Genomic DNA, 25251 nt, shown 5'->3' with positions numbered 1-25251 from the left:
GCCGCCGACGAAGAGGGCACGGGACGGAGGCAAGGCAAGGCACGGCACGGGACGGGACGGGACAGGACGGGACGAAGGCAAGGCACGACACGGGACGGAGGCTCGGGACAAAGGCTCGGGACACAGGTAGGCTGGACACACACACACACACACACACACACACACACACACGGATGGAGACACACACACACGGATGGATGGATGGATGGAGACACACACACACACAGGGATGGATGGATGGATGGATGGAGACACACACACAGGGATGGATGGATGGAGACACACACACACAGGGATGGATGGATGGATGGATGGAGACACACACACACAGGGATGGATGGATGGATGGACACACACACACACAGGGATGAATGGATGGATGGATGGAGACACACACACACAGGGATGGATGGATGGATGGACACACACACACACAGGGATGGATGGACGGACACACAGGGATGGACGGACACACAGGGATGGACGGACACACAGGGATGGACGGACACACACACAGGGATGGACAGGCATGTCTCACCCTCGGCTTATACACGAGTCAATAAGTTTGCCAGTTTTTTTGGGGGTAAATTGGGGGCCTCGGCTTATATTCGGGTCGGCCTATACTCGAGTATATACGGTATTTAGATTTAAAATGGTAATATAACATACCGTATTTATCGAGGTATAACACGCACCGGCGTATAACACGCACCCCAAGTTTAGGAGGGCATTTTAATGAAAAAAGTTTTAGGAGGGAAGTTTAAGGAAAAAAAAACTTACATTTAAATGCCCCTCAATGCAGCCTTAATGATCAGTGTCATTTGCAGCTTGGCCAGCGCCGTTTGCAGCCTTGTCCATGTTTAAATTTCCCGCCGCCGAAAAAGACCGAGCGCTGCCGAAAAAGACTGAGCCGACTTGCTCGGCTCTGCTCGTAGTCCCGCCTCCCTGCTGTTTCTCTAGCGAGCGCTGCCGAAAAAGACGGAGCCGTCTGTACTGTGTATTTGGCTGGGCTCCGCTCGCAGTCCCACCCAGTATGGGCGGGACTGCAAGCCGAGCCGAGTACACAGCACAGTCGGCTCGGTCTTTTTCGGCAGCGCTCGCTCCAGAAACAGCAGGGAGGTGGGACTACGAGCGGAGCCGAGCAATCGGCTCTGTCTTTTTCGGCGGCGCTCGGTATTTTTCGGTGGCGCTCAATATTTTAGACTTGCAGACAGTGGGGATCGGCGTATAACACGCACCCACGACCTTCCCCCGATTTTAAGGGGGAAAAAGTGCGTGTTATACGCCGATAAATACGGTAACTCCACTGACATTTTTGAAAAATAGTACTGTATCCCATTTTGTGAAAATGGATGAATGCATTAATATGGTTGTTTATGAGGCCCACATATCCCTAAAAATCAGACACGTGGACCTACTCCTTTTATTAATAACCCAGTTAGAACCAGTATAATACCTGACCCATGTGAGAAGGCAATGGGCATAGATGAGGCCCCCAAACAGTTGAGCTAAAAGTGGCTGTTTCATCTCTATATTGCTCTCTCTGCTATATTATCAAATAAAGTCTAATGCATGACTGGTTATTTTCACGCATTCACAAACTGCCCACAAATGCCACTTTATTTCTGTATTTGGTGCCTTTCTAGGGACACTAAACATCTAAGCTTTATGACAATTTAGCGTGTTAATTCTAGGAGAGTGGCTGTAGTTGCTAGGGAACACACAGGAGGAAATCCCATAGAGATCACTGATAACTTTATGTATCCATGAAATGGGCCACATTTATTACATTTTTATGATTTATTAAAAAGGAATAAATGATGGAAAAAACTAAACTCACTTGTTTCATTTCACTCCGTAGCCTAGTAATCCCGGATCTTTCAGTCTTGGTGACTCCTGTGTGTCCCATCTCATGGATTGAAATAGCTGGGCTGGTTGCACTTGAATCAATCGGACGCACTAGGGAGGTAGCAACAGACAATTATTCAGAGAAAACAAATGTTGCAGAACACTCATTTAACTTTACTACCTTTACTATCAAGTAGACCCAGCAATCCTTATAGAGCGACACTAATAAATTGGAATAGGGCACCCTACATCAACATTAAGGTCCAACTCTACAATTTCCCTATTCCTCCCTCCCACCAATATCTAACCCATGTTGTCAGTTGTTTAATTTTCTTACCTGGTTAATGCCATCCATAGATGGTTAGAATCTCAGCTGGTTCAGCCTGGCAAGTTTTTTTTCTTTCAACTCAGCGATCAGATGGTTGGGGGTGGAAGGGAAGTTAATTTTATCCCAGAATTGGGCTTTTAACTGCATAAAGTATATCTAAAACATTTTTCATTTTGATTTCGAAATTATTAAAATTCCTTTTTTCTATTTATTTTTTTTTGCCTACGTCCCATTTAAAGATTTCCCTTCACGTTTGTTCATGTAGGCACAACAGAAAGTGACCAAAAGTCTCTCTACAGTGAAGTAAATCCCCTCATAGACTGTTGGAAAAATACAAGATTTCTCCTCTGTTCTGGTGACTCCAAATTTAGTCTTACCCCTCACTTTCAGCCCCAGCGGTCACCAAGACAAATAGAGAAGATGATTCCTCCAAACAGGGACACAGACAGCAATAAAACCCTTAGGAAAACAAGAAGATGAGCACAGGAACCCTCAGGGTGATTCTATTAATATAAGAGTTGTGGTGGTATTTAGACCATCTGGATTATGAGCTAGCAGCATCTTCACGCCAAAGGATTTCCAGTTTCCTTGGTTTGTAGCAAAGGCCGCGTACACACGATCGAATTGTCCGGCGTACTTAGTCCGCCGAACCGCATTTCACCGGACAATCTGATCGTGTGTGGGCTTCAGCGGACTTGGGTTTCAGCGGACAATACGTTCGTGAGTATGCTAGTCCGGCGGACTAAGAATGACGCATGCTCAGAAGCAATTACGAGAAGCTACTGGCTATTGAACTTCCTTTTTCTAGTCCCGTCGTACGTGCTGTACATCATCGAGCTAGCAAACGCCAGACTTTCTGTGTGTCCGTGTGTGGCCAAGTCCGTTCGGTAGAAAGTCCGCCGGACTATCCGCCGGATTGTTTGCCGGACTAAGTACGCCGGACAATTCGATCGTGTGTACGCAGCATAACTGAGACTGAAGCGCAAAACTAAAAATAAATCACCCAGATATAAATTTATTCCAGTATAAATGGGGTAAAATACTTTGTCATAAAGCCAAAACTTTTGGGAGGCCATACAACATCACCGTCATCAAAGCTTGAAGATAAGGAGTGAATAAACTAAGTGATTTAAACAGTATTAGAACTGGACAAGTTCAGAGTTTGTCAGCAGTTGTTAGGAGCTACACATTGAACACGGGTAGTGTGGGGTGAACAAACCCTTAAGCCCCGTACACATGGGCAAAATTTCGGAAACATTTGCTGGTTAAAAAAAAAAAACGGCCAACATTCTGCTCGTGTGTGTGTCGGTCGGTCTGTTCAACCAGCTTCCGTCAGACGTGCATGCTGGAAAACCGACTCCTGATCAGCACTCTCAGCCAATGGCAGAGAGCACTGATCGGAGTGTTCTGGTGGGGGGGGGGGGTAACTAAGTCAGAACACAACAGCATAGCAGGGGAGATCTCTGGATCAACTTCGCATTGGCAGCATAGATTTGCATGAGTCTCCGAATGGAGCTGTCAGGTTTTTTTCGTTCAAACCACTGGGTTCCATGAAAAAAAACCTGTAGTGTGTACCAGGCTTTAAGCTTTGGTTGCAGGAAATAAAAGTGTGCGATGATGGGGGAATCCCTCTCAGAGCCATTGTGTTCTCCCGGCGGGGGGTGGGGAGGATGAACACAGTGAATATTGCTAGTGGCTATCAAAAAAACAGAAGTGGGTGGACTGGGCCTTGCATCCATTCATCAATTGCCTGTTGGACCACCCATTAGTCCATTTAGTGGATCACTACATAGTGACCATGCTTATTTATATCACTAAGTTTCAACATTGACGCAACATATTCACTTACTGCTCCGTTCCACACCAAACTCCTTTCCGCTCAAGATGTGATGAAGAAGATTCTTCATATCAAAAGGACTAAGACTCATCAGGCTTTCTGAAGCCTCTTCACCTGAAATCACAGAATGCAGGACACATAATAAACAGACATGCCTGGCAAGGTTGCACATCTAGTTATGCATGAAACATGTTAAGGAGTTATTTTCATAATATCAGCAGTAAAACTGAATTTCAGCAAACTGGAAATTAAAGGCATGTGACTAACCTGAACAGTTTAAGCTGCGGGCTAGCTCCGTGGCCATCACCTGGATGATTAGACCAATCCGAAGCCGGAGCATTTCTCCAAAAAGAATGGGCTGGGAGCGGACATACATGGCCAGATACAGCATGATCTCCTGCAAAATGCACATATTAGAGTCTGTTGGCTCTGAATATATATATAAGTGTCTCCTTTTTTGGGAGTGTCATAAAAAATACACATATACACCTATAATAAAAGTAGATTGCATAAATATTTTTAAGTAAGTAGTTGACATTTAAGTTATTCTTTTTCATGTAGGGTGCAATCTTTTTGTTATTGCAGTAAATATTTTTTGAGCCCATCCAAAAAATGATAGGTAAGGTCAGAAGAGGTAGTAATTAGTAATTTAGTAAAATAAATCACCATCTTGCTTATTTCTAAATGACAAATAAATACCCATTATTTGAAGAAATTATTCCTAAGTATCTATTTCAAATATGGGGCACCTCTGTTGACCTTATCTCCAATTTTTTGGGTCAAAAATTGGAATTCCACTTCATACCCGGAACAAAAAACTACACTGTGCAAGATCATTCAAACAACCCTGAAGAGGTGGTCTTTGAGCATGAGCACTTACTGTATCCAAAAGAAGACATATTATTACTACAGGTACTTACAGTATACAGTTCCTTCCTCTCAAGGAATTTACAATTTAAGCTCCCTAACTCACATTCCTACAGGGGCCAATTTACAAACTAGCATGTCTTTGGTCATGGAGGAAACCCACGCATGCACAGGGAGAACATGCAAACTCCATGCAGGTAGTTCCATGTTTTGGATTTGAACCAACTATCCTAGTGCTGCCAGACAGACGTGCTAACCACTTAGCCACTGTTCTATCCATAGCCTCTGCAAGACTATTATCAGGTTTGCTTTGATCCCCACTGGGCTTCTTGCAATTGTACAGATGTATATAGAGTATATGCAGCAGCATTACTTTGATCACTTTAAAACTGCATCCTTTTTTCCTATTAAATATTACACTTGTACCAATCTCCTGCATGGCATTTTATCCTGCTTTTTATTCCTCTCCCAATCTTCAGAAGAAATCTTGCTTTTAGTTTTGGATATTAATCTTTACCTGCTGACTTTCCTTTCGAATCCTTGAGTGGCACGTGTGCCAAGCGAGCAAACCCGTATGTTTAATTAGCTGCAGGGCAGCTACTTGACACGGGACCCGGAGCAGCATTCACTGTAGAAGTGGTGCCTACTACAGTACTTTCCAGATTCAGGGTTCCCACATACTTACATTGATCCAAGCTGGACCAATCTTCCCTGCTGGCTACTGTATTCTGATAGCCAAGGGAACAGTGGCTGCCAGAATACAATAGCCAGCAGGGAAGATCGGTCCACCCATGCTGTTTCTCTTATTCAGCCTGTGAAGGTTAGAGAAACTTAACATGTATGTCTAGCCTAAATCTGCAGCGAACAACCTAAATCTTCCTTCTATTGTTTTAATGCTGTGAGTGTTTTTATACTATACAGTAAAACCTTGGATTGCAAGCATAATTCATTACGGAAACATGCGTGTAATCCAAGGCACTTGTATATCAAAGCGAATTTCCCCATAACAATTAATGGGAATTCAAATGATTCTTCCACAACCATTTATTCATAGGTTCTTCAGTTTATAGTCCATATAAAAAGATTATAGCCATGCGATATGTTGTGTAACCATAAAATATCCATCCATAAATGGAAGTCTCCACAAGGGGATTAGAAGCAAAATCCAGCAGGAGCAACAGAGAATAAAAGAGGCGCCTTTAAGTGTAACAATACGTTGCAAAATTTTGTACCTTTATTAAATGTAAGCATATTGCTACACTTAGAGGCGCCTCTCTTCTCATTTATACTCTTACTTATACTTTTATGATGTGACGCCACTTGTATATCAAGACATCACTTGTATATCAAGTCAAAATTTATTAAAAATGTTTGCTTGTCTTGTAAAACACTCCGAAACCAAGGTTTTACTATATATGTATGCTCATTAGTTTCTCGGTTCAAAATTACCCTTGTTTTCAATACATTTTCCTGGTATTATTTTTAGTTGAACACTGCATTTGATTTTATGCAGTGACTTTTTCCCCAAGATTTTTATTCCCAGCTTCTGATTTTTAGATCAAAGTTGTTGGAGCCAGGTAGTGATGCATATGGCATATCACATACCACCAAAGACACCTTGCAGACAATTGTATAGTGAGATACGTTGCTTTCCCAGCACTGGGGACTCTTCCATGATGTCCTACCTGTGTGAGTACAGCAATACTGATATCCTGTCCACTAGCTTCGTAAATCAAGGCAGACAGCTCTTCTGGCGGTAAAGGCCTATGTGGGAAAAAGTAACATATGCATGTTTCCAAGACACTTTCCTTCTCAACACCATACTTTAGCTTTATACAATTTACATTGCCAATGTATAATTGAGCTAATCATTTCTTCTTTAATTACATAACTTAAATGATAAAATACTTGCACAAAACCTCAGTTTTTTTTCTCCCTGATCACACCCTTATATTTTACTAATGTGTGATGTCTATTACAAATGCCCTTTAAAATACTCCTTCACACCATATACAGGGATATGGGAATTATTACTCACGTAATACACAGGTTGAACTGGATGGACTGTTGTCTTTATTCAACCTTACCTACTATGTAACTTAAAGTGGTTGTTAACCCACTTTCACTACTTCATATAATCCTTTCTGTTTTCTAATGACAAGTGCCCCTGTTTGTGTGTTTTATTAAAAATGCCCCCTTTACTGTATTTCAGAGTGATTCCTGGTGATCGTGTGACCGGCTGACTCTCTCCTCTGCCCGGCTGACAGCTGCAATGGGCAGGGATGAGATTCCCCTGCTGACGTCAGTCAGGACTCAAGGAGGAGAGAGCCGGCCGAGATCGTGGGGAGCCGCTCATGAAATACGGTAAAGGAGCCATTTTATTTAGAAATCACACAGACAGGAGCACCTATCATTAGGACACAGAGGATTATATAGCATATGAAAAGTTATTTGAGCAGCAGGAGCGGAGGGGGCAGGCACTTACACGAGCAGACAGGCAGGGAGGGAGGGGGGAGAGAACAAAGAGGAGGACAGAGCAGGGCTGTGGATGGCAGAGGCACGTAAACTGACTACGGTGTAAGGGCTAAGCCGCCATGATAAATCGTGGTCAGTTTACAGAGGGGAGGGTATAGCCAGGCAAGATCAGCCAGGTTTTTTAGGTGATACGGGGAGGTTAACAAATGCCTTAATATACTTTCTTACTGACAGTGAAAATCCCTCTAGTAGGAACTGAAGGCTATGCTTTTATAACTACATAAATGTAAAGTATCGCACAGATACACAGGGCTGTAACAGCTGTATTGTGGTTCTGTAAACAGACATGTACCTCAACTCCCTTTAGTTTACATAAAGTAATTTGGACGTGTTGGCAAAACTCGATCCTTTATTAGGCTTTGCAGGTTTATGTCTCTTTAGAGAGAAATGGGAAGAAGAGAGCCGACAATATGCAGTGGAAAATGGGAGCTACTTGACACTGTGGGGGAGATTTAATAAATCCCCCCCCCCCACAAACTGGTGTGCTCAGAATCTGGTGCAGCTCTGCATGGTAGTCAATCATCATCTAATGCCCCGTACACATGATCCAAAAGCCTGGATCCCAGAGCCCAGACCTACATGGAGAGACATTACAGGCAAAAGCGTGTTTCTTCTCATCACAAGGCCCAGGCACCATCCATCTTAGGCGTTTTAGCATTGGCCCGAGGTATGGATCCGGTTGTATAGCTCCTAGGTCCTCGCAGACCATCAAACAGAGCTTTCTTCTAGCACATCTTCAATGTGACCAACCACCTTAGACACTGGCAAAAAACTGAGGTACTCTCCATATGGGAGGGGTTATATAGGGGAGGAACTCACTTTGTAATTAGGGTTGCCAGTGTCCAATCACCTGAAGATACTATCTAACCCACTAAGTCAGGATTTCTCAACCAGGGTTCCGTGGAACCCATGAGTTCCACTAAAGGTTGCTAGGGGTTCCCTGAGCAATGGTCAATTTCTACCTCTCAGGTAAGTTCTCAAGGACACCACTGATCTTTTTAGTTATCTGCAAGGGGGTAATTCTTCCCAATAACCACAAGTGTAAGAAGCATTCTTCTCATTGACCATCACACTAATGTATGATGAGTTGTAGATTTTTAATTTTTAGCAGGGGTTCCCCAAGACCAGAGAATTATTTCCAGGGTTCCTCTGTGTTGAAAAGGTTGAGAAAGGCTGCACTAAGTAAATACCAAGCCTCTGTGTCCCATGATGTATGAACAAGAAATACCACTTTTGAAGCGATCGTACGATAATGTGAATGCTAGTACACAGCTTTCGAGAGCCAATCACGACAGTCCATACAAAATTATCTGATGGGACAAGCACGAGAATCTTACTTGTACGATGCCATATTGCACAATTTTGTCTGAAAATACAATACAAATAAACTACAACACATGACATCACTTCTAAATGTTTAATCTGTCATACAAGAATTTTTGCCACTTTAGTAAAATCTTCAATTTCTACTTGCAACTAGCAAGCAAAAAAAGTCAGCCGATCTGTCATCTGATTTTCGGATCGTGTGTGGGGGGCATTACTTCAGCTTGTTCAATTAAACCTGGAAGCTGATTGGTTTCTATGCAGAGCTGCACCAGATTATGCACTCTCTAGTTTTAGTAAATGAATCCCTGTGAGATATGATTTATCTCAAGAGAAACAACAGTAACTGGAGGAAGTTGTCGAAGTTTTCGATTGAAATTAGTGGGCATTCACCAGACTGGGAATTGTTTGTTTGTAGACCCCTCTTGAATGGATGCTATGTGCGTCACAATTAAAAGCACACACTTTCATCCAATATGAGTGTATGTAGCTCGAATTGGATACTTCTGGCAGATTGTGCGTAATACGATTGTTGAATTTTGATTTAGGGTGTCTATAGAGATCATAAATTACCAAGTGAAATTCCACTCTTAGTCCAATCGGATTCAGATGGCAGCTATCCTGAGATTCTTTATTGAGGCTCTTCACTGCCAAAAGGCACTGGCAACTGAGTCGTAGGAAGTGTTGAGTTATTTGTATTTTCAATGTACATTGGGTCATGGGATGCATGCATGTTACTGGAGTACTGCCAGTTGTTAACTAATCTGACCTGTGCTATGCTGATTGACAAATATATTTGTGACTGTTATGTTAAATTTTTTTTACAAATTGTACACCGTGGTTGTGGAAAATTAAAATAACAGATGATTTAAACAAATTTGGTGAAATTCTATTTATCACTTACGCTGTAATGGTCTTTTCACGAGGTTCAGGGGGAAGACCCACTGTTAGCTGCTTTTGGTGTGACAGGATATCAGTGCACGCCTAGTGGAAAGGAAAGTGGCTGTTATATTATCTTTACAACTACAGAAGCTGATTTGGTAAAGTTTGGAGAAGTCGCACAGTAGTAATAAAATAATAATGTTCTGATATACCTCAGCAAGCACTTCCACTCTCTTTTTCAGCAGGCCAGAGATGTAGCGGATCAGACCCCACTCTCGGTTAAGTCCGGCTTTGTTGTATAGCTCACTCAGTAAGCTGTGCAGGGTGACTCCACATTGTCCATTTAGATTGGTATCCCAGTCTAGTCCTCTGTATAGAATTAAAACAGGTTACTATTATAAGTGTACTATATGTGTTTTAGTTCAATCTTATTTTATTAAGAAAGGAGAGGTATACATTACACAAGTGTATCATACATTGACATAAAGATAGAAACATACATTTCAATATTGGTACCATAAAGTAACATTGTATAAAGAATTTGTTAGCTTCAACATAATGAATTTAGTATATAAGCCTTTGTAGCCATAGCATCTACCAAGACATATTGAGGGCCTGTGAGCACATGCCCTCAATAACAAAGAGCGGTGCCCATCCATTATAAATATGCTAGGGCTTTGGAATCCTGTAAGGCTGTCTCACCCAAACTCGCTGACAGACTGACTCAAATTTATATTATCCACCAGGCATATCTCACCCCCCTGCGGGTTTCCAGATATAGAAGCTCTCAATCTACCCTCTGTCAGATGTGTGGGAAGGAGGTGGGTACATTCTTTCATTTAATATGGTCATGTCCCAAAATACAAGGCCTCTGGGCGCAAGTTGTAACCTTTCTACATGATCACATGGGCTCTCCGGTCACATTGGACCCAAAACAATGCTTACTTGGGGTGTTTCCAGATACCACAGACAAATACAGAAAGACATTCCTGCATGAGACATTGTTCTCAGTGCGGAAGGTTATTGCCCGGAATTGGATGTGTCCCATACCACCTGGGCTGGTGGAGTGGAAGGTGGAGGTCAATAATAATTTACCATATAAAAAGGTTATGTATATTAACAGAGAATGCCCGACTAAATATGATAAAATATGGGATCGTTGGTTACGAGACTCCGACACCTGCAGGAAAGGAACCTTGAATCTATGTTGCCAGATGAGTAGGTTGCCCCTCACTAGGTGTGTAGTTAGAGGTCTGGAAGACCCACATGGTCGGCACCAGATATCGCCCTTTCCCTGTTCTTGTCCTCTTCTACATACGTTGTTACTCAAGACTCCGGTTTTGAAATTTCTGTACTTTACTCACTGTACAACCTTCTGATATCGGTGACACGTTGGATGTATGTAATAATATGTATGCGCTTCTTGCCCGTTTTTCCCTTTTTTTTTTTTTATATATATAATAAAATTGATTAAAAAATAAATATATAAAAAGTAAATATAAAGATACTTGAGAGATATACTTATAAGCTGTTGTACCCTACCTCACGATTGTACTTATTCTACTCTTGGTGCCTGTACATCTTGTAATTTCTTTTTGTTATACCTCAATAAAAACCTTTGTAAACAAAAAAAAATATGCTAGGGCTTTTGTTATTGTGCTAAACACAATTTCTCGTAGGGGGGAAGTCTATGTGGGTCACTGAGTTCCCGTCTGTCGAATCTAGAGATTATGGTTTGGGTGTTCGTGTATCATTGCTTCATGTAAAGAGAGGAGGGGGATTGTGGTGAAAATAGAGGGGTCAAAGCAGTAAGGTAAGTAGATATTTAGGAGGAGACACTCCACTTAGGTCAGACAGATGTGATATTAGAGTCCTCTGTTGCCCATGGAATAAAGTCCAATGAGTATCGAAACATGTACTATATATTTTTTAACAAACATTCTACCAACATTACTAAAACAAAAAAGGCATTATTGCTTATTTGTACTGTTGCTCCTTGCTTAAAACAAATCCCCCAATGTTTTTTTTAGAATGTAGATAACAATGAATATTGAAAACCAATGGGTTGGAGTATGTAAGAATAACAATGGATAATGAAAGCAATTGGGTTGGAGTATGTAAGGAATTGTGAAATAAAAATAAGTGACATGCTACTTGAAGCACACAGAAAGCACCTTTAAGGTTCTGAATATTTCAATTTTTTCCTCCCCTTTGGGATCCCCTAATTTTGGGATTCTCTGACATGTAAATGCTGACCCAGCTACTTGTTCCAGCCACTTGTTCTAGAATTGCATATTCTTAAGCCTTACTATTAGCTATTAACTATTACTGCAAGGGGGACCTTACCAGCCAAAAGCAAGGGTGCCTTGCTATGTGTACCATCAGCACTAAAGGCCTGGTTCACAACTATGCATTTTTTAGGGCGTTTTCAGGTTTGCAGAAACACACTACAGTCCATAGAACATGGTTTCCTATGGATGTAGTTCACATCTGTGCAGTTTATGGAAAGGGCCAGGGATTTTTCTAGTTTTTGGTTCCATAATCTTTAATCGATCAAAAATGTGTATTGAAAAACGCAAAATGTACCTGGAATATGCAAACTGCAACCTGCAGAGGTGTGAACAAGGCCTTAAAGCAAGAGTAAACGCTGGTTGCTCACTTGTACCTACAGGTAAGCTTTTTTATAAGCTATTATAAATACAAGGAATGTCTCCTAAACTTGCATCGTTTAGAAGATATTCACTACTTCTGCATTTGGTGACGTCACCAGCACATGTGCACTGAAGGGATGGCATGTTGTCCCTTCAAAGTGCGCTGATGAGACTGGGGTTCCCGTGTACATGTGCAGGAATGACATCATTGTGGTTTGGCCATTGAAATGGCCGGAATCCACAAACCTGGAAGGAAGACTGGATGAAGATGGCAGCTCTGTCAGCGGTGACAGCATGCTTCTCAAGGGCTTTGTTTTAAGGTAATTTTCTCCCAATATGCTTGTATGTGATGCTTACTAGTACATTATGCCATTACCTTGCAGGGGGAACATTTTTTTTTTTCTACTTTATTACCACTTTAAAGTGTATGTATAGCTAAAACATTTTATTTTAGTCTTGGATAGATCTTGTGGTCTGTGGCCAGTTGGGGAGATGCCCCTTAACTTTCTGTTCTGGAGAGGCAATATGAAGTAAAAGAAACTCCCTATTAAGTCAGGGGAATTATATTGTAAAGCTTGGTATACATAGATTGTTTTTATTTTGATTCAGCCAGGATAAAAACTAACAGATGTCCCCATCCATGCAAGCGAGGTAGATAAAGGAATCCTCTTGGCTATGCAATTGTATTCTGACAGTGGGACTCCTCCATTGTCAGAATACACTACACCAATTGGCTGCAGCAGCTGATCAAATTTGAGTTTTCCAGCATGGCTGTTAGACAGAAGTCAATTGGTAGAACAGAAACGACCACACAAAGATTGAAATTCAGCTTGTCCCTGCTAAACTGGGCAAATTTTGACAGGTCTGTCTGTACCCAACTTACAGCAGATGTTACTGGAACAGGTGTTCCCACCTGAAGACTACCCTCCCTTTTTTTTTATTGTAACATTTTGGCTTTTCTATCACTGTCCCACTAGTAATGGTGACCACAAAAAACAGAGGGGTGAATCTTTCCAAAAGGACACAGACAGCAATAAACAGTTGGCAGGGGTTTTAATCCCTCCTTACTCTTTGCAAATCTAAAAACAAGGTGTTGTCTGTCTATATCTATCGATCTCTCTCTCTATATACATATATGTATATGTATATATATATATATATATATATATATATATATATATATATATATATATATATATACACATACAGTGCCTTGCGAAAGTATTCGGCCCCCTTGAACTTTTCAACCTTTTGCCACATTTCAGGCTTCAAACATAAAGATATAAAATTTTTATTTTTTGTGAAGAATCACCAACAAGTGGGACACAATTGTGAAGTGGAACGAAATCTATTGGATTTTTGAAACTTTTTTAACTAATAAAAAAATGAAAAGTGGGGCGTGCAAAATTATTCGGCCCCTTGCGTTAATACTTTGTAGAGCCACCTTTTGCTGCGATTACAGCTGAAAGTCACTTGGGGTATGTCTCTATCAGTTTTGCACATCGAGAGACTGAAATTCTTGCCCATTCTTCCTGGCAAAACAGCTCGAGCTCAGTGAGGTTGGATGGAGAGCGTTTGTGAACAGCAGTTTTCAGCTCTTTCCACAGATTCTCGATTGGATTCAGGTCTGGACTTTGACTTGGCCATTCTAACACCTGGATACGTTTATTTGTGAGCCATTTCTTTGTAGATTTTGCTGTATGTTTGGGATCATTGTCTTGTTGGAAGATAAATCTCCATCCCAGTTTCAGATCTTTTGCAGACTCCAACAGGTTTTCATCCAGAATGGTCCTGTATTTGGCTGCATCCATCTTCCCCTCAATTTTAACCATCTTCCCTGTCCCTGCCGAAGAAAAGCAGGCCCAAACCATGATGCTGCCACCACCATGTTTGACAGTGGGGATGGTGTGTTGAGGGTGATGAGCTGTGTTGCTTTTACGCCAAACATATCGTTTTGCATTGTGGGCAAAAAGTTTGATTTTGGTTTCATCTGACCAGAGCACCTTCTTCCACATGTTTGGTGTGTCTCCCAGGTGGCTTGTGGCAAACTTTAGACGAGACTTTTTATGGATATCTTTGAGAAATGGCTTTCTTCTTGCCACTCTTCCATAAAGGCCAGATTTGTGCAGTGTACGACTGATTGCTGTCCTATGGACAGACTCTCCCACCTCGGCTGTAGTTCTCTGCAGTTCATCCAGAGTGATCATGGGCCTCTTGGCTGCATCTCTGATCAGTCTTCTCCTTGTCTGAGCTGAAAGTTTAGAGGGACGGCCAGGTCTTGGTAGATTTGCAGTGGTCTGATACTCCTTCCATTTCAAAATGATCGCTTGCACAGTGCTCCTTGGGATGTTTAAAGCTTGGGAAATCTTTTTGTATCCAAATCCGGCTTTAAACTTCTCCACAACAGTATTACGGACCTGCCTGGTGTGTTCCTTGGTCTTCATGATGCTCCCTGCGCTTTCAACAGAACCCTGAGACTATCACAGAGCAGGTGCATTTATACAGAGACTTGATTACACACAGGTGGATTCTATTTATCACCATAAGTCATTTAGGACAACATTGGATCATTCAGAGATCCTCGCTGAACTTCTGGAGTGAGTTTGCTGCACTGAAAGTAAAGGGGCCGAATAATTTTGCAAGCACCACTTTTCAGTTTTTTATTTGCTAAAAAAGTTTAAATTATCCAATAGATTTTGTTCCACTTCACAATTGTGTCCCACTTGTTGGTGATTCTTCCCAAAAAAAATTAATTTTATATCTTTATGTTTGAAGCCTGAAATGTGGCAAAAGGTTGAAAAGTTCAAGGGGGCCGAATACTTTCGCAAGGCACGGTATATATATATATACATTTAAAGGAAGGTATTTTTATGCAGTTTTAACTGTGTTACTAGAGAAACATCTGAAATAGATCACTTAGATATAAATTAAGAGCTCGTTCACACAGGGGCAACTCAGGATCTGACTACATGTAAAAATCAATGTAAATGAATAAGAGCCGTCTTAATGCACACTACTGAAGTCGCCCCGACTTCAGAAAAGGTTCCTGTACTACTTGTATCCGACTTGTAGGCGACTGGTACCCACTGATTTCAATGGAAGTCGCCTCCAAGTCGGATCTCCGTCTATACGGAGGCGACTCTCACAGAATTATCAGCTAGAGAGGGAACTCCACGCCAAATTTATTAAAAAATACCAGGCCCTTAGGTCTGGTATGGATTTTAAGGGGAACCCCCCTATGTCCAAAAAATGGCATGGGGGTTCCCCCCAGATCCATACCAGACCCTTATCAGAGCATGCTACCTGGCCGGTCAGGAAAGGGGGTGGGGACGAGCGAGCGCATCCCCCCCCCACCATCCTGAGCCGTACCAGGCCGCGTGCCCTCAACATGAGGGGGTGGGTGCTTTGGGGGAAGGGGGGCTCCCTGCGGCCCCCCACCCCAAAGCACCTTGTCCCCATGTTGATGAGGACAAGGGCCTCTTCCCGACAACCCTGGCCGTTGGTTGTCGGGGTCTGCGGGCGGGGGGCTTATCGGAATCCGGTAGCCCCCTTTAATAAGGGGGCCCCTGGATCCCGGCCCCCCACCCTATGCGAATGACTATGGGGTACAATGTACCCCTACCCATTCACCTGTGAAAAAAATGTAAAAAAAAACACAACACACAAGGGTTAAAATAGTTTATTGCGCAGCTCCGGGGGTCTTCTTCCGTCTTCGGGGGTCTTCTCGCCGGACTCCTCCGCTATCTTCTGCTAGCTATTTTACTAGCGGAGGAGCCTGGCTTTCTTCTTCGCCGCCGCCCTCTTCTTCCGACTTTGGGGGTCTTGTCCCCCTCTTCGGGGTCTTGTCCCCCTCTCCGTTTCTTCTTGCCGGGCCACCGCGCCTTCTTCTAGCTCTTTTACAAGCGGTGGCCCGGTCTTCTGTTGCCGCTGTCTTCTGGCCTTCTGTTCTTCTCTTTTCTTCTTGAGCTGTTGCCTCATCACTGTCTCTGCTCATAATGACAGGGACGCGGCATGCAGCGACTTATATAGGGACATCCCGGATGATGTCCCCGCCCATTATGATGTCACAGTCCCAGCAGCCCTATACTATTATTTCTTCTTTGTTGCTGCTGGCACCACTCTGGAGAGCGCTAGCCAGGATAAGAGGTGGAGTACAGTTGGTATCACTCTGCATGGGACAGGAGCCAGCATTACAGAGAAGGCATCAGCTTTTGTGGCTCTTGCTCCCTACTACAGCTCCAACTTTAAAAGTAGTGCCTCTGCATTGCACTCTGATGCTCTGGAATTAGCAGGTCATCAAGCCCAGACCGAGATCTACCAATCACCAGTCTACTGGTAGATCATGATCTACAGGTTGCTGACCCCCTGATCTAAGGCTTTCTACCAATACTATGTTCTCTTTCCTTTGTAAAATTTAGCACCTGGCTAACCAACTAATCTCATAATATCTACAATTTCTTTTCCAATCATTTTTATTAGAGATTAACAGAAAGGTACAATAAGTACAGCATCCATTGCTTGGTTAGTCGTGACATATAGGGGAAAATCTACAATTTAAATGGCAATGTGTTGTAACTTACTTTATGACATAGAGTATGTACAGTATATCTGCCTGATCCTGAAGGGTAGGGCAATCTTTAAGTTGTTCCACCAATTTCTGACAGTCGACATTACCATGCGAATCCTTGGGTAAGTTTAGCTCGGTTTCTTTATTCTGTAAAGAAATCAAACAGTAAACTGTGTAAGCGCTTTGATCTTGGTTTATGTGTTGTTTATTGTAGTGGTTCTCAACCTCAGTCTTCAAGTACCCCCAACCGGCCATGTTTTGGGAACTTCCCTTAGATAAAATAACTCTTATCAATATCATGTCATTGATATTGATTTAAAGCAGCTGTGCACAGTAAAGGAAAACCTGAAACCATGGGCCGTTGGGGGTACTTGAGGACTGAGGTTGAGAACCACTGGTTTAATGAACCAAACTCCAACCAGCTGTACTTGCATGCTGATAGTCTTGATGGGCATCACAATAAATTTTATAATATTTGCCCACCCTTGTACAGAGGCACACTCCACTGTAAGAAGTGAGAAGATCACATTATAAGGGGTTCTGAATTTATTTTTATTTTTAATGCAATGTACAGACATATCACTAATTAAAAAATACATTAAAATTCTATGTAAATATATATATATATATATATATATATATATATATATATATATATATATACAGTATCATAGCCCACTTTCAGATACAAAAAAAGAATGCTGAACTACAACTCTTGCTAATTCTTTTAGTAAAAAATGTACTGCGTAAAACAGTTCAGATATGTTCAATTATTTGCCAGTGCAAACACTAAAATCCGCATTAGGAGGTTCTCTGTTTTTTCCCCAACACATAATTGCATGCCTGTGTCCACTTTACTGCACTGTACTAGACTTTTTACTGACATACTTTAGCAAATACACCCTATAGCTTGAAGACTTTGGAAGAAAACTAAGAGCAAAATATTCCCAACAATACCAGTGGCACAAATAAAATACATCAGTTATCAGCCCTCTATTTTACTGTGTCAGTGAGCGTTAATTCATTTATGGGCAAGATACACAAACACGTTGATTAGTACATTTTAAGGTAATTGCAGGAGTACAAGGGTTAATACATGCAACTAAACCTTCTGTTACAAGGGAGACAAACTCACCTCCAGGCCAGCAATGGTTAATGGTCTATCACTTGCCTGTTCATCAGTTGACACTCCTAAAGAAACAGAGCACACACTCTGGGAGAAATTTACTAAAACTGGAACACTCAGAATTAGGTGCAGTTATGCATAGTAGCCAATCGGCTTCTAACTTCAGCTTGTTCAATTAAGCTTTGACGAGAAAACCTGGAAGCTGATTGGTTTCTATGCAGAACTGCACCAGATTTTGCACTTTACGGTTTTAGTAAATCAACCCCAGTATGTCTAGGCATATATGACATTAACAACCTTGGCGTGTTTCGCCCATACAATTTAATCATAAGGCTACCTGATGATTAAGCTTTGTATGGGTGAAACACATCAAAGCGTTTTAATGTGATAGCTCTGTTGATGATCTGTTAGTATCTCCAAGCCCAGATATGCTACAGTATGTGCAGTCTGTTTCTTTTGGACTGTCAAGAAGAAGCAGTGAATTAGTAAGGAAAAGGAAAAGCTGCAAGTATACTAAAATAAGAAATATAACCTCAAATTACCTTAATCCCTGTAAACCACTGCAGCCGGAATCCTGAAAGTACCTTACAGATTTATTATGGGTGTTCTGTGACTTATTTTTAAATTGTGCATTCTGTATGGGAATGACAGCAGGAAGCTGTTGTCCGGTTAACAGTCTGGCAAACACAACTGACCTTACCTGAGGTTTGGGCATTTGGGGAACTTCTAAAAGATTTAAAGAGCGTCGGTGGCGGCTCAAATTCTTAGCAGGCAGGAACAAAGAAGAATCTGAAATGATCAAATCATTATACATATTGGTATTGTCATGCAATAAAAACAATACATAAATGATACATAATCAGTATCTTAGTAAATGGTGACTATTTATCAACAAATTTTGATGCCATGAACATTTCAAAAATGTTGTCCCTCTTTATTAGGCTCGGTTCGCACTAGTCTGACTCCAAAGTCACACGACTTTCAGTGCAACTTTGGAGGTCAACTTTGATATGATTTTGATGTGACTTTTTACACTCTGTGGCATTGAAGTTGTATCAAAGTCAGACCGAAGTAGTGAAGGAACCTTTTCTAAAGTCGGACAGACAAGTGTAGTATCAGTTAAGACAGCTCTCATAGGTAAACATTGAATTTCACATCATCCGACCTGGAGTCTCAGAAGTCGAATCCCATGACGCACCAGTATGAACCGAGGCTCAACCCTATTTGTGGTGTATAATAAAAGATCTTTCACTCTTCCTGAATCAGATTCCTCCCATTATTCTCCTTTACAGTGAAGCAAACTGCAATCTTGTTTGATCTGCAGTTTCCATATGCACATGTAATCAGTTATGGGCACCAGCCATTTGACAGTTTGGTTGGGAGCACAACCAACTGACAATTAACATTTATGGCATGCCTTGAATGTAACTGTTTTGAGAAACAGTAAGGGCTCATTTACACTTGCTTCAACACACATTAAAAAGAACCTACCGCTTCAACGCATTTTTATGATGTGTTTTTGATGCTTCGGTGAAGTTTCGGTGATGCTTCAATGAAGCGTTAGTGACGCTTCAGTGATGCTCTTTTAAAGCTTTGTTGAAGCTTGGCAGATGCCCTGTGTGTGTATATATCTCATACCTGCAATTTATCCAAAACAAAGTGAAGCTAAATCTGAATTAAGTTTACACTTGCTTCAAAACAAGGCTTTGGATAGGCTTTGTTAAAGCTCTCTGAACGCCAGTCAAAGCCCCTGTCACTAAATAAAATGGTTAGCTTACATTCCTGTTTACACCTTGCTTTTTCTTTGCTTTGCTTCAGCTTTGGTTCAAAAATGATACCCCATGTTGCTTTAGTGGGGCTTCAAAGCCTCCATAGAACACTATGATAAAGCTCGCTTGAAGCACCTGCAGCTTTTGAGAGGCTTTAATTCAGCTTTAGCTTCTTTAGCTTCACTTTGTTTTGGAGAAATTGCAGGCATGAGATATTGACACACACACAGGGCATCTGCCAAGCTTCAAAAGAGCATCACTAAAGCGTCATGGAAGCATCACCAAAGCTTCATTGAAGCACCACTGAAGCATCACAAACACATCATAAAAGCATGTTAAAGCGGTAGGCGCTTTAATCTGTGTTGAAGCCAAAGCAAGTGTAAATGAGCCCTTACCTTTTCAGACATAACACCTTTAAAGGGATAGTTCCCCTTTACCACAAAACAACCTATGTAGATAAGGGGCATCTATAGATAAAAACAAACGGTGCAGCTCTGACGAAAGTTGAATAAAGCCCTTGCTATAGGTGTAGGCAACTTACATACCTTATGAAACTTGCTGGAATACTCACAAGATGTTGCTAGGTACTCCCAGGACATTGCTAAGTGAGGCCTAGTCATCCTCCACCATCACAGGAATCAGCTCTCAAATGCTGAGCTCAGAACTACTGCATCAGGGGAGAGAAAGAGTATGTGAGGGGGTTTGAATCAGAGAAAGAGCTCCCTCTCCTGTGATGGTGGAGGTGAGCAGTGATGACTAGGCCTCACTTAGCAACATCCTAGGACTACTTAGCAACACCCTGGGAGTATTCCAGTCAGGCTTCATGAGGTATGTAAATGACCTACACCTATAGCAAGGGTATAATTCATCTATAGTCAGAGCTGCACAGTTTGTTTTAATCTACAAGCTTCCCTTACCTGCATAGGCATTTTTTTTTGTAAAGGTGAACGATCCTTTTAAGCCTTATTCACACCAGTGTGCAGAGATGTAAGGTTTTCTGCACATGTTCTGAAAGGGTTAAGTGCGGACTTGGTGCTTTATTGACTGCGGTACCAATCACGCAGCGCCCCCAGGATTCCCATTTACTGGAGCACCTGGTATGAAAGTGGACATCGAAGATGACAACCCATTGGCATACCTGCAACTATTTCTGACCGATGAGGTTATTGAAAAAATAGTTACGGTACCAAGAGCAACAAGCTACTACGCATCGGAAGTTTTCAAGAAGTAGAAAGTGGGAACCAGTGACCAAAGATGACATTTGGAAATTTTCTGGACCTAATACTTCAGGGAGTGGTGGGGAAACCCCTGCAGAAGTGGTATTGGACAACGAATAAATTACTTGCCACCATTCTTTGGCATGGTGAGGTCAGAGTAAAAATTTTCCCTGATAATGAAATATTTGCACTTCGAAAACAACAAAGAATTTGATGAAACTACTCATCCAGCACCAAAACTCAAGAAAATTTGGGAAGTACATCCAATGATTCTGAAGATTCTGATTCTGAAGAATTTCCAGGCAATACAATAAAGCTCTATTTTAGTGCAAGTATGTTAGCTCTGTCCGTCTCTTTATTTATTTGTTATCAGGATTGCCTTAGGAGTGTGAATGCGCCTTTGTTGGACCATTTTTAGAACAACACTCACCACTCAAAATCACTTACTTGGAATTTCAAGGCCTTTAGATTTGGCCATGATAGAGAGAATATCCCGGGTGGAGTGCAGGGCAGTGAAGGCAGATGGATTTGATGAATTAGCCACTAAAGGGGGTAAATGAGTGGTAGAAGCCACACTTTGCTGTAGGTGATTTATGTACTGGTCCAGCTCATCTTGTGTTTCATCTGAAAAAAATAGTCAACATTTACTTTTCCAAAAGGCAATACTGCTTTTGTGATGGGACTGACGTATAAAATTAGAGGCAAATAAATATATATTTTTCACAACAGTCTGCTGCTCCGAAACCACCCAAATGGATGGCAGTAGCCCCAAATATACTTTGTTCTGTTATAAATCAGTCTTGTTTGCATCTAATGATGGTGATTCCATTATCTTCGATCATAAAAAAGCTAAAATAACTCTAGATGCCCCATGTACTTTTGAGGACCTGGTAACGGAAAGAGGCATCTAATAATAGAGCACTGGGCCCTGATGGACTCCCTATTGAGATAAAAAAAAGGAGCCTTCCTCCAGAACTACTGAAGACCTTGGAGGGGACATTAGCTAAGAGAAGCCTCCCCCAATACGTGTACAAGACATAGTGATCTTTGAAATAACAGGGAAAAACCAACTACTAACCGAATCTTACCGACTTATCTTACTACTGTGCAGATTCAAGATTTTCCACCCAGACTTATCCGAGTTCAAACCCAACAGTTCAACTAAACATTGGTAGGGCTTTCCAAAATTTACAGATACCACCTTAAAACCCTGGCAACAAACACTGTTTCCCTCTACGCTGTAGTGTTCTACACAGATTCAATTTAGGCATTATATTTATAAAATGGATGCAAATACTTGAGCATTGCACTCATTAATGTGTTACTAAACCCAAGACCCTGTATTCAATATATCTGGTCTCCCACAGTACACAAAACATGGAAATGCAATAGTTTTAATAAATATAAACTGCTAAATAAATTTTCTCATCAGCAGTATATAGCAGTCTTGTGACTTCTATCAGTGTCTGGTTAAAGCTTGTAGGAGGAGTTTTCATTCTCTCATGATCATCCTATGAGGATGCAGGACCCCTGACCCTGTGTCTGGACAGTGCTGATTGGCCCTATGCTGATTACATGCACTCGCCCAAGAAAAAAAGAAAAACTATCTAGCAATACACACCCAACTGAGCATGTGCAGCCTGTCCCCTGGCTCTGTATTATCCAGAGATAGTTTGGGGACAGTGGAAGAAGGGGAGAATCAGAGGAGACAGGATTAAACAGCCTTTTTAACCCCTTAGGTTCCACAGTGAGTATAACAAGCATGCTTTATTGCATATACAGACTGATTTTAATCATAGTAGAGGCATACTCCACTTTCAAGTACACAATGGGGTTTATTTACTAAAGCTGGAAAATGCAAAATCAGGCTCACTTCTGCATAGAAACCAATGAGCTTCTGCCCCCAGCTTGTTCAATTAAGCTTTGGTTAAAAAACCTGGAAGCTCGTTGGTTTCTGTGCAGAAGTGAGCCTGATTTTGCACTTTCCAGCTTTAGTAAATAATCTCAAAAGTGAAAAAAAATGATTTATTAAAATGCAGCTGTTATTTGTTTTGTTCATTAAAGTGTTACTAAACCCAGGACCCTGCATTCACTATATCTGGTATCCCACAGTACACAGAACATGGAAATGCAATTATATTAGTAAATATATACTGCTAAATACCTTTTCTCCTTAGCAGTATATAGCAGTCTTGTGACTTCTGTCAGTGCCTGGTTAAAGCTTGTAGGAGGAGTTTTCATACTGCACTAGTTGTCCTATCAGGATGCAGGACCCCTGACCCTTTGTCTGGACAGGGCTGATTGGCCCTGTCCTGAACACATGCACTAGCCCAAGAAAAAAAATAAACTCTCTAGCAATACATACCAAACTGAGCATGTGCTGCCTGACTCCACTAACTCGGTCTTATCCGGACATGTTTTGGAGTCAGTGGAAGAAGAGGAAGATCTGTGCATACAGGATCAAACAGTCTTTTTACACAATGCAGATTATTAACCCCTTAGGTTCCACAGTGAACATAACAAGCATGTTTTACTGCATATAGACTGATTTTACTGTTGTGGGTTTAGTAGCACTTTAACTTTAAGGAAACTTCATCTGGGCTGCAGATTTTGTGATGTTGTGATTGTAAAACAATGGGAAATGTGTACAGATCCTGTATTTCAGTGTTGTGATTTCATAGATACTTAGTTACCCCTTTCCCTTTTTTGGTGTTGGAGATATTAGATTGTAAGCTTCTTTGGGTCAGGTGAACAGGGACATAAGTGACAGGTTAAATGATCATTGCAAAGCAGTGAGAAAGATTTCAGAACAATGTGAATAAATAAAGGAGAAGCTCCAATGCTGAATACACAGATCCACAAAAAACAAATGAAACACTGTTTCTCATAAGAGGGAATAAGGGTGCCATTTCCTACCATTTTCTGTTGGCTCTGTTTGAAATCCAGCCAATTCATATTCATAGTCATTGTCTGGGCTACAGTATCCCTCACTATCTCCATCTAAAAGCTTTTCATCACATTCAATATCCAGGAAACTCAGATGAGTGAGAAACGAGGTGGTAAGAAAATCAGACAATTTCCCCTGTTTTACCCTGAAATAAAAATAGGTTTATGAGTTAGACCTGGGGAATCTTATACATGTATTGAGGGCAGAAGGTAAAAACACATTATGTTAGCCAATGAAAAAAAATGTCAACAGCGATATCCTGTCTACAGTATAAAGTCAACCTTTCACGAGGGGCTTCAATGGCTAACTCCTCTGAAGATGCTAGTTGCCTGGCTGGCTATGCAGATCCTCTGCCTTCTATACTTTCTGACCACTGACCTAGAACAAATATGCAGACCTGAAAATTCTTAGAAAAGTTACTTTTAGATTTTTCTTGTTCAGTTTTCAAAAGAAACTTGCTTCCACCATCCATGCTAAAAAGCGTGAATGGAGGAAACTCCTCTGCCGACATTGTACCCAAACAAAAATTGACGTCCTTTTTTCCCCACAAATAGAGCTTTCTTTTGTTGGTATTTGATCCCCTCTGCGGTTTTTATTTTTTGAGCTATAAACAAAAAAAGAGCGCCAATTTTGAAAAAAAAAACAATATTTTTTAACTTTTTGCTATAATAAATATCCCCCAAAAATATATTAAACATTTTTTTTTTCCCCCTCAGTTTAGGCCGATATGTATTCTTCTACATATTTTTGGTTATAAAAATTGCAATAAGCGTATATTGATTGGTTTGCGCAAAAGTTATAGCGTCTACAAAATCGGGGATACATTTATAGCAATGTTATTATTATTATTTTTTTACTAGTAATGGCGTCGATCTGCGATTTTTATCGTGACTGCAACATTATGGCAGACACATCGGACAATTTTGACACATTTTTGGGACCATTGGCATTTATACAGCTATCAGTGCTATAAAAATGCATGAAGGGGTTAACACTAGGGGGCGATCAAGGGGTTAACTGTGTTCCCTGCTACATGTTCTAACTGAAGGGGGGATGGGATTTGGTAGGGGAAGAGATAGTTTGGTGTTTATACATTGTATGAACACACGATCAGTCTCTTCTCCCCTCAGAGAACTGGGATTTCTCTGCCATCGCGACTGCCAGGCATTCACATCAGCTTCAGGGGAGAGCAGCGGGTGCCCCTAGTGGCCACAACTAGAAGTGACGTAACATGACGGCGATTCGCGCAGCCGAGCCATGTTGCCGCAGTACAAGTGTGGCAGCTGGTTGGCAAGCGGTTAAACAGGCAAATTTCGAGCAGTGTATGGCTAGATTAATCATCTGAAGCTTCAGC

The 25251-nt window shown here is 41.4% G+C and overlaps 1 protein-coding gene across 3 annotated transcripts in view; it reads right to left on the bottom strand.

Annotated features, from left to right (window-relative positions):
* PHKA2 (phosphorylase kinase regulatory subunit alpha 2) overlaps nucleotides 1-25251 on the bottom strand; it is a 153220-nt gene that overhangs the window by 26682 nt on the left and 101287 nt on the right. For all 3 annotated transcript variants that reach the window (XM_077480754.1, XM_077480753.1, XM_077480755.1), the window contains exons 19-28: nucleotides 23867-24042; nucleotides 21398-21574; nucleotides 18665-18753; nucleotides 16852-16985; nucleotides 9833-9989; nucleotides 9643-9722; nucleotides 6566-6644; nucleotides 4281-4410; nucleotides 4026-4127; nucleotides 1841-1959 (exon numbers count right to left, since the gene is read on the bottom strand). In XM_077480754.1, the coding sequence (XP_077336880.1) occupies nucleotides 1841-1959; nucleotides 4026-4127; nucleotides 4281-4410; nucleotides 6566-6644; nucleotides 9643-9722; nucleotides 9833-9989; nucleotides 16852-16985; nucleotides 18665-18753; nucleotides 21398-21574; nucleotides 23867-24042 (1243 nt within the window). The remainder of the gene's footprint in view (nucleotides 1-1840; nucleotides 1960-4025; nucleotides 4128-4280; nucleotides 4411-6565; nucleotides 6645-9642; nucleotides 9723-9832; nucleotides 9990-16851; nucleotides 16986-18664; nucleotides 18754-21397; nucleotides 21575-23866; nucleotides 24043-25251) is intronic.

This window comes from Lithobates pipiens, unplaced genomic scaffold (genome assembly GCF_037356315.1).
Source record: "Lithobates pipiens isolate NorthernLeopardFrog02 unplaced genomic scaffold, aLitPip1_a1.2 Scaffold_16, whole genome shotgun sequence".
NCBI lineage: Eukaryota > Metazoa > Chordata > Amphibia > Anura > Ranidae > Lithobates > Lithobates pipiens.
The sequence above is the reverse complement of the archived record's forward strand: the minus strand, read 5'-3'. Positions and strand labels throughout refer to the sequence as shown.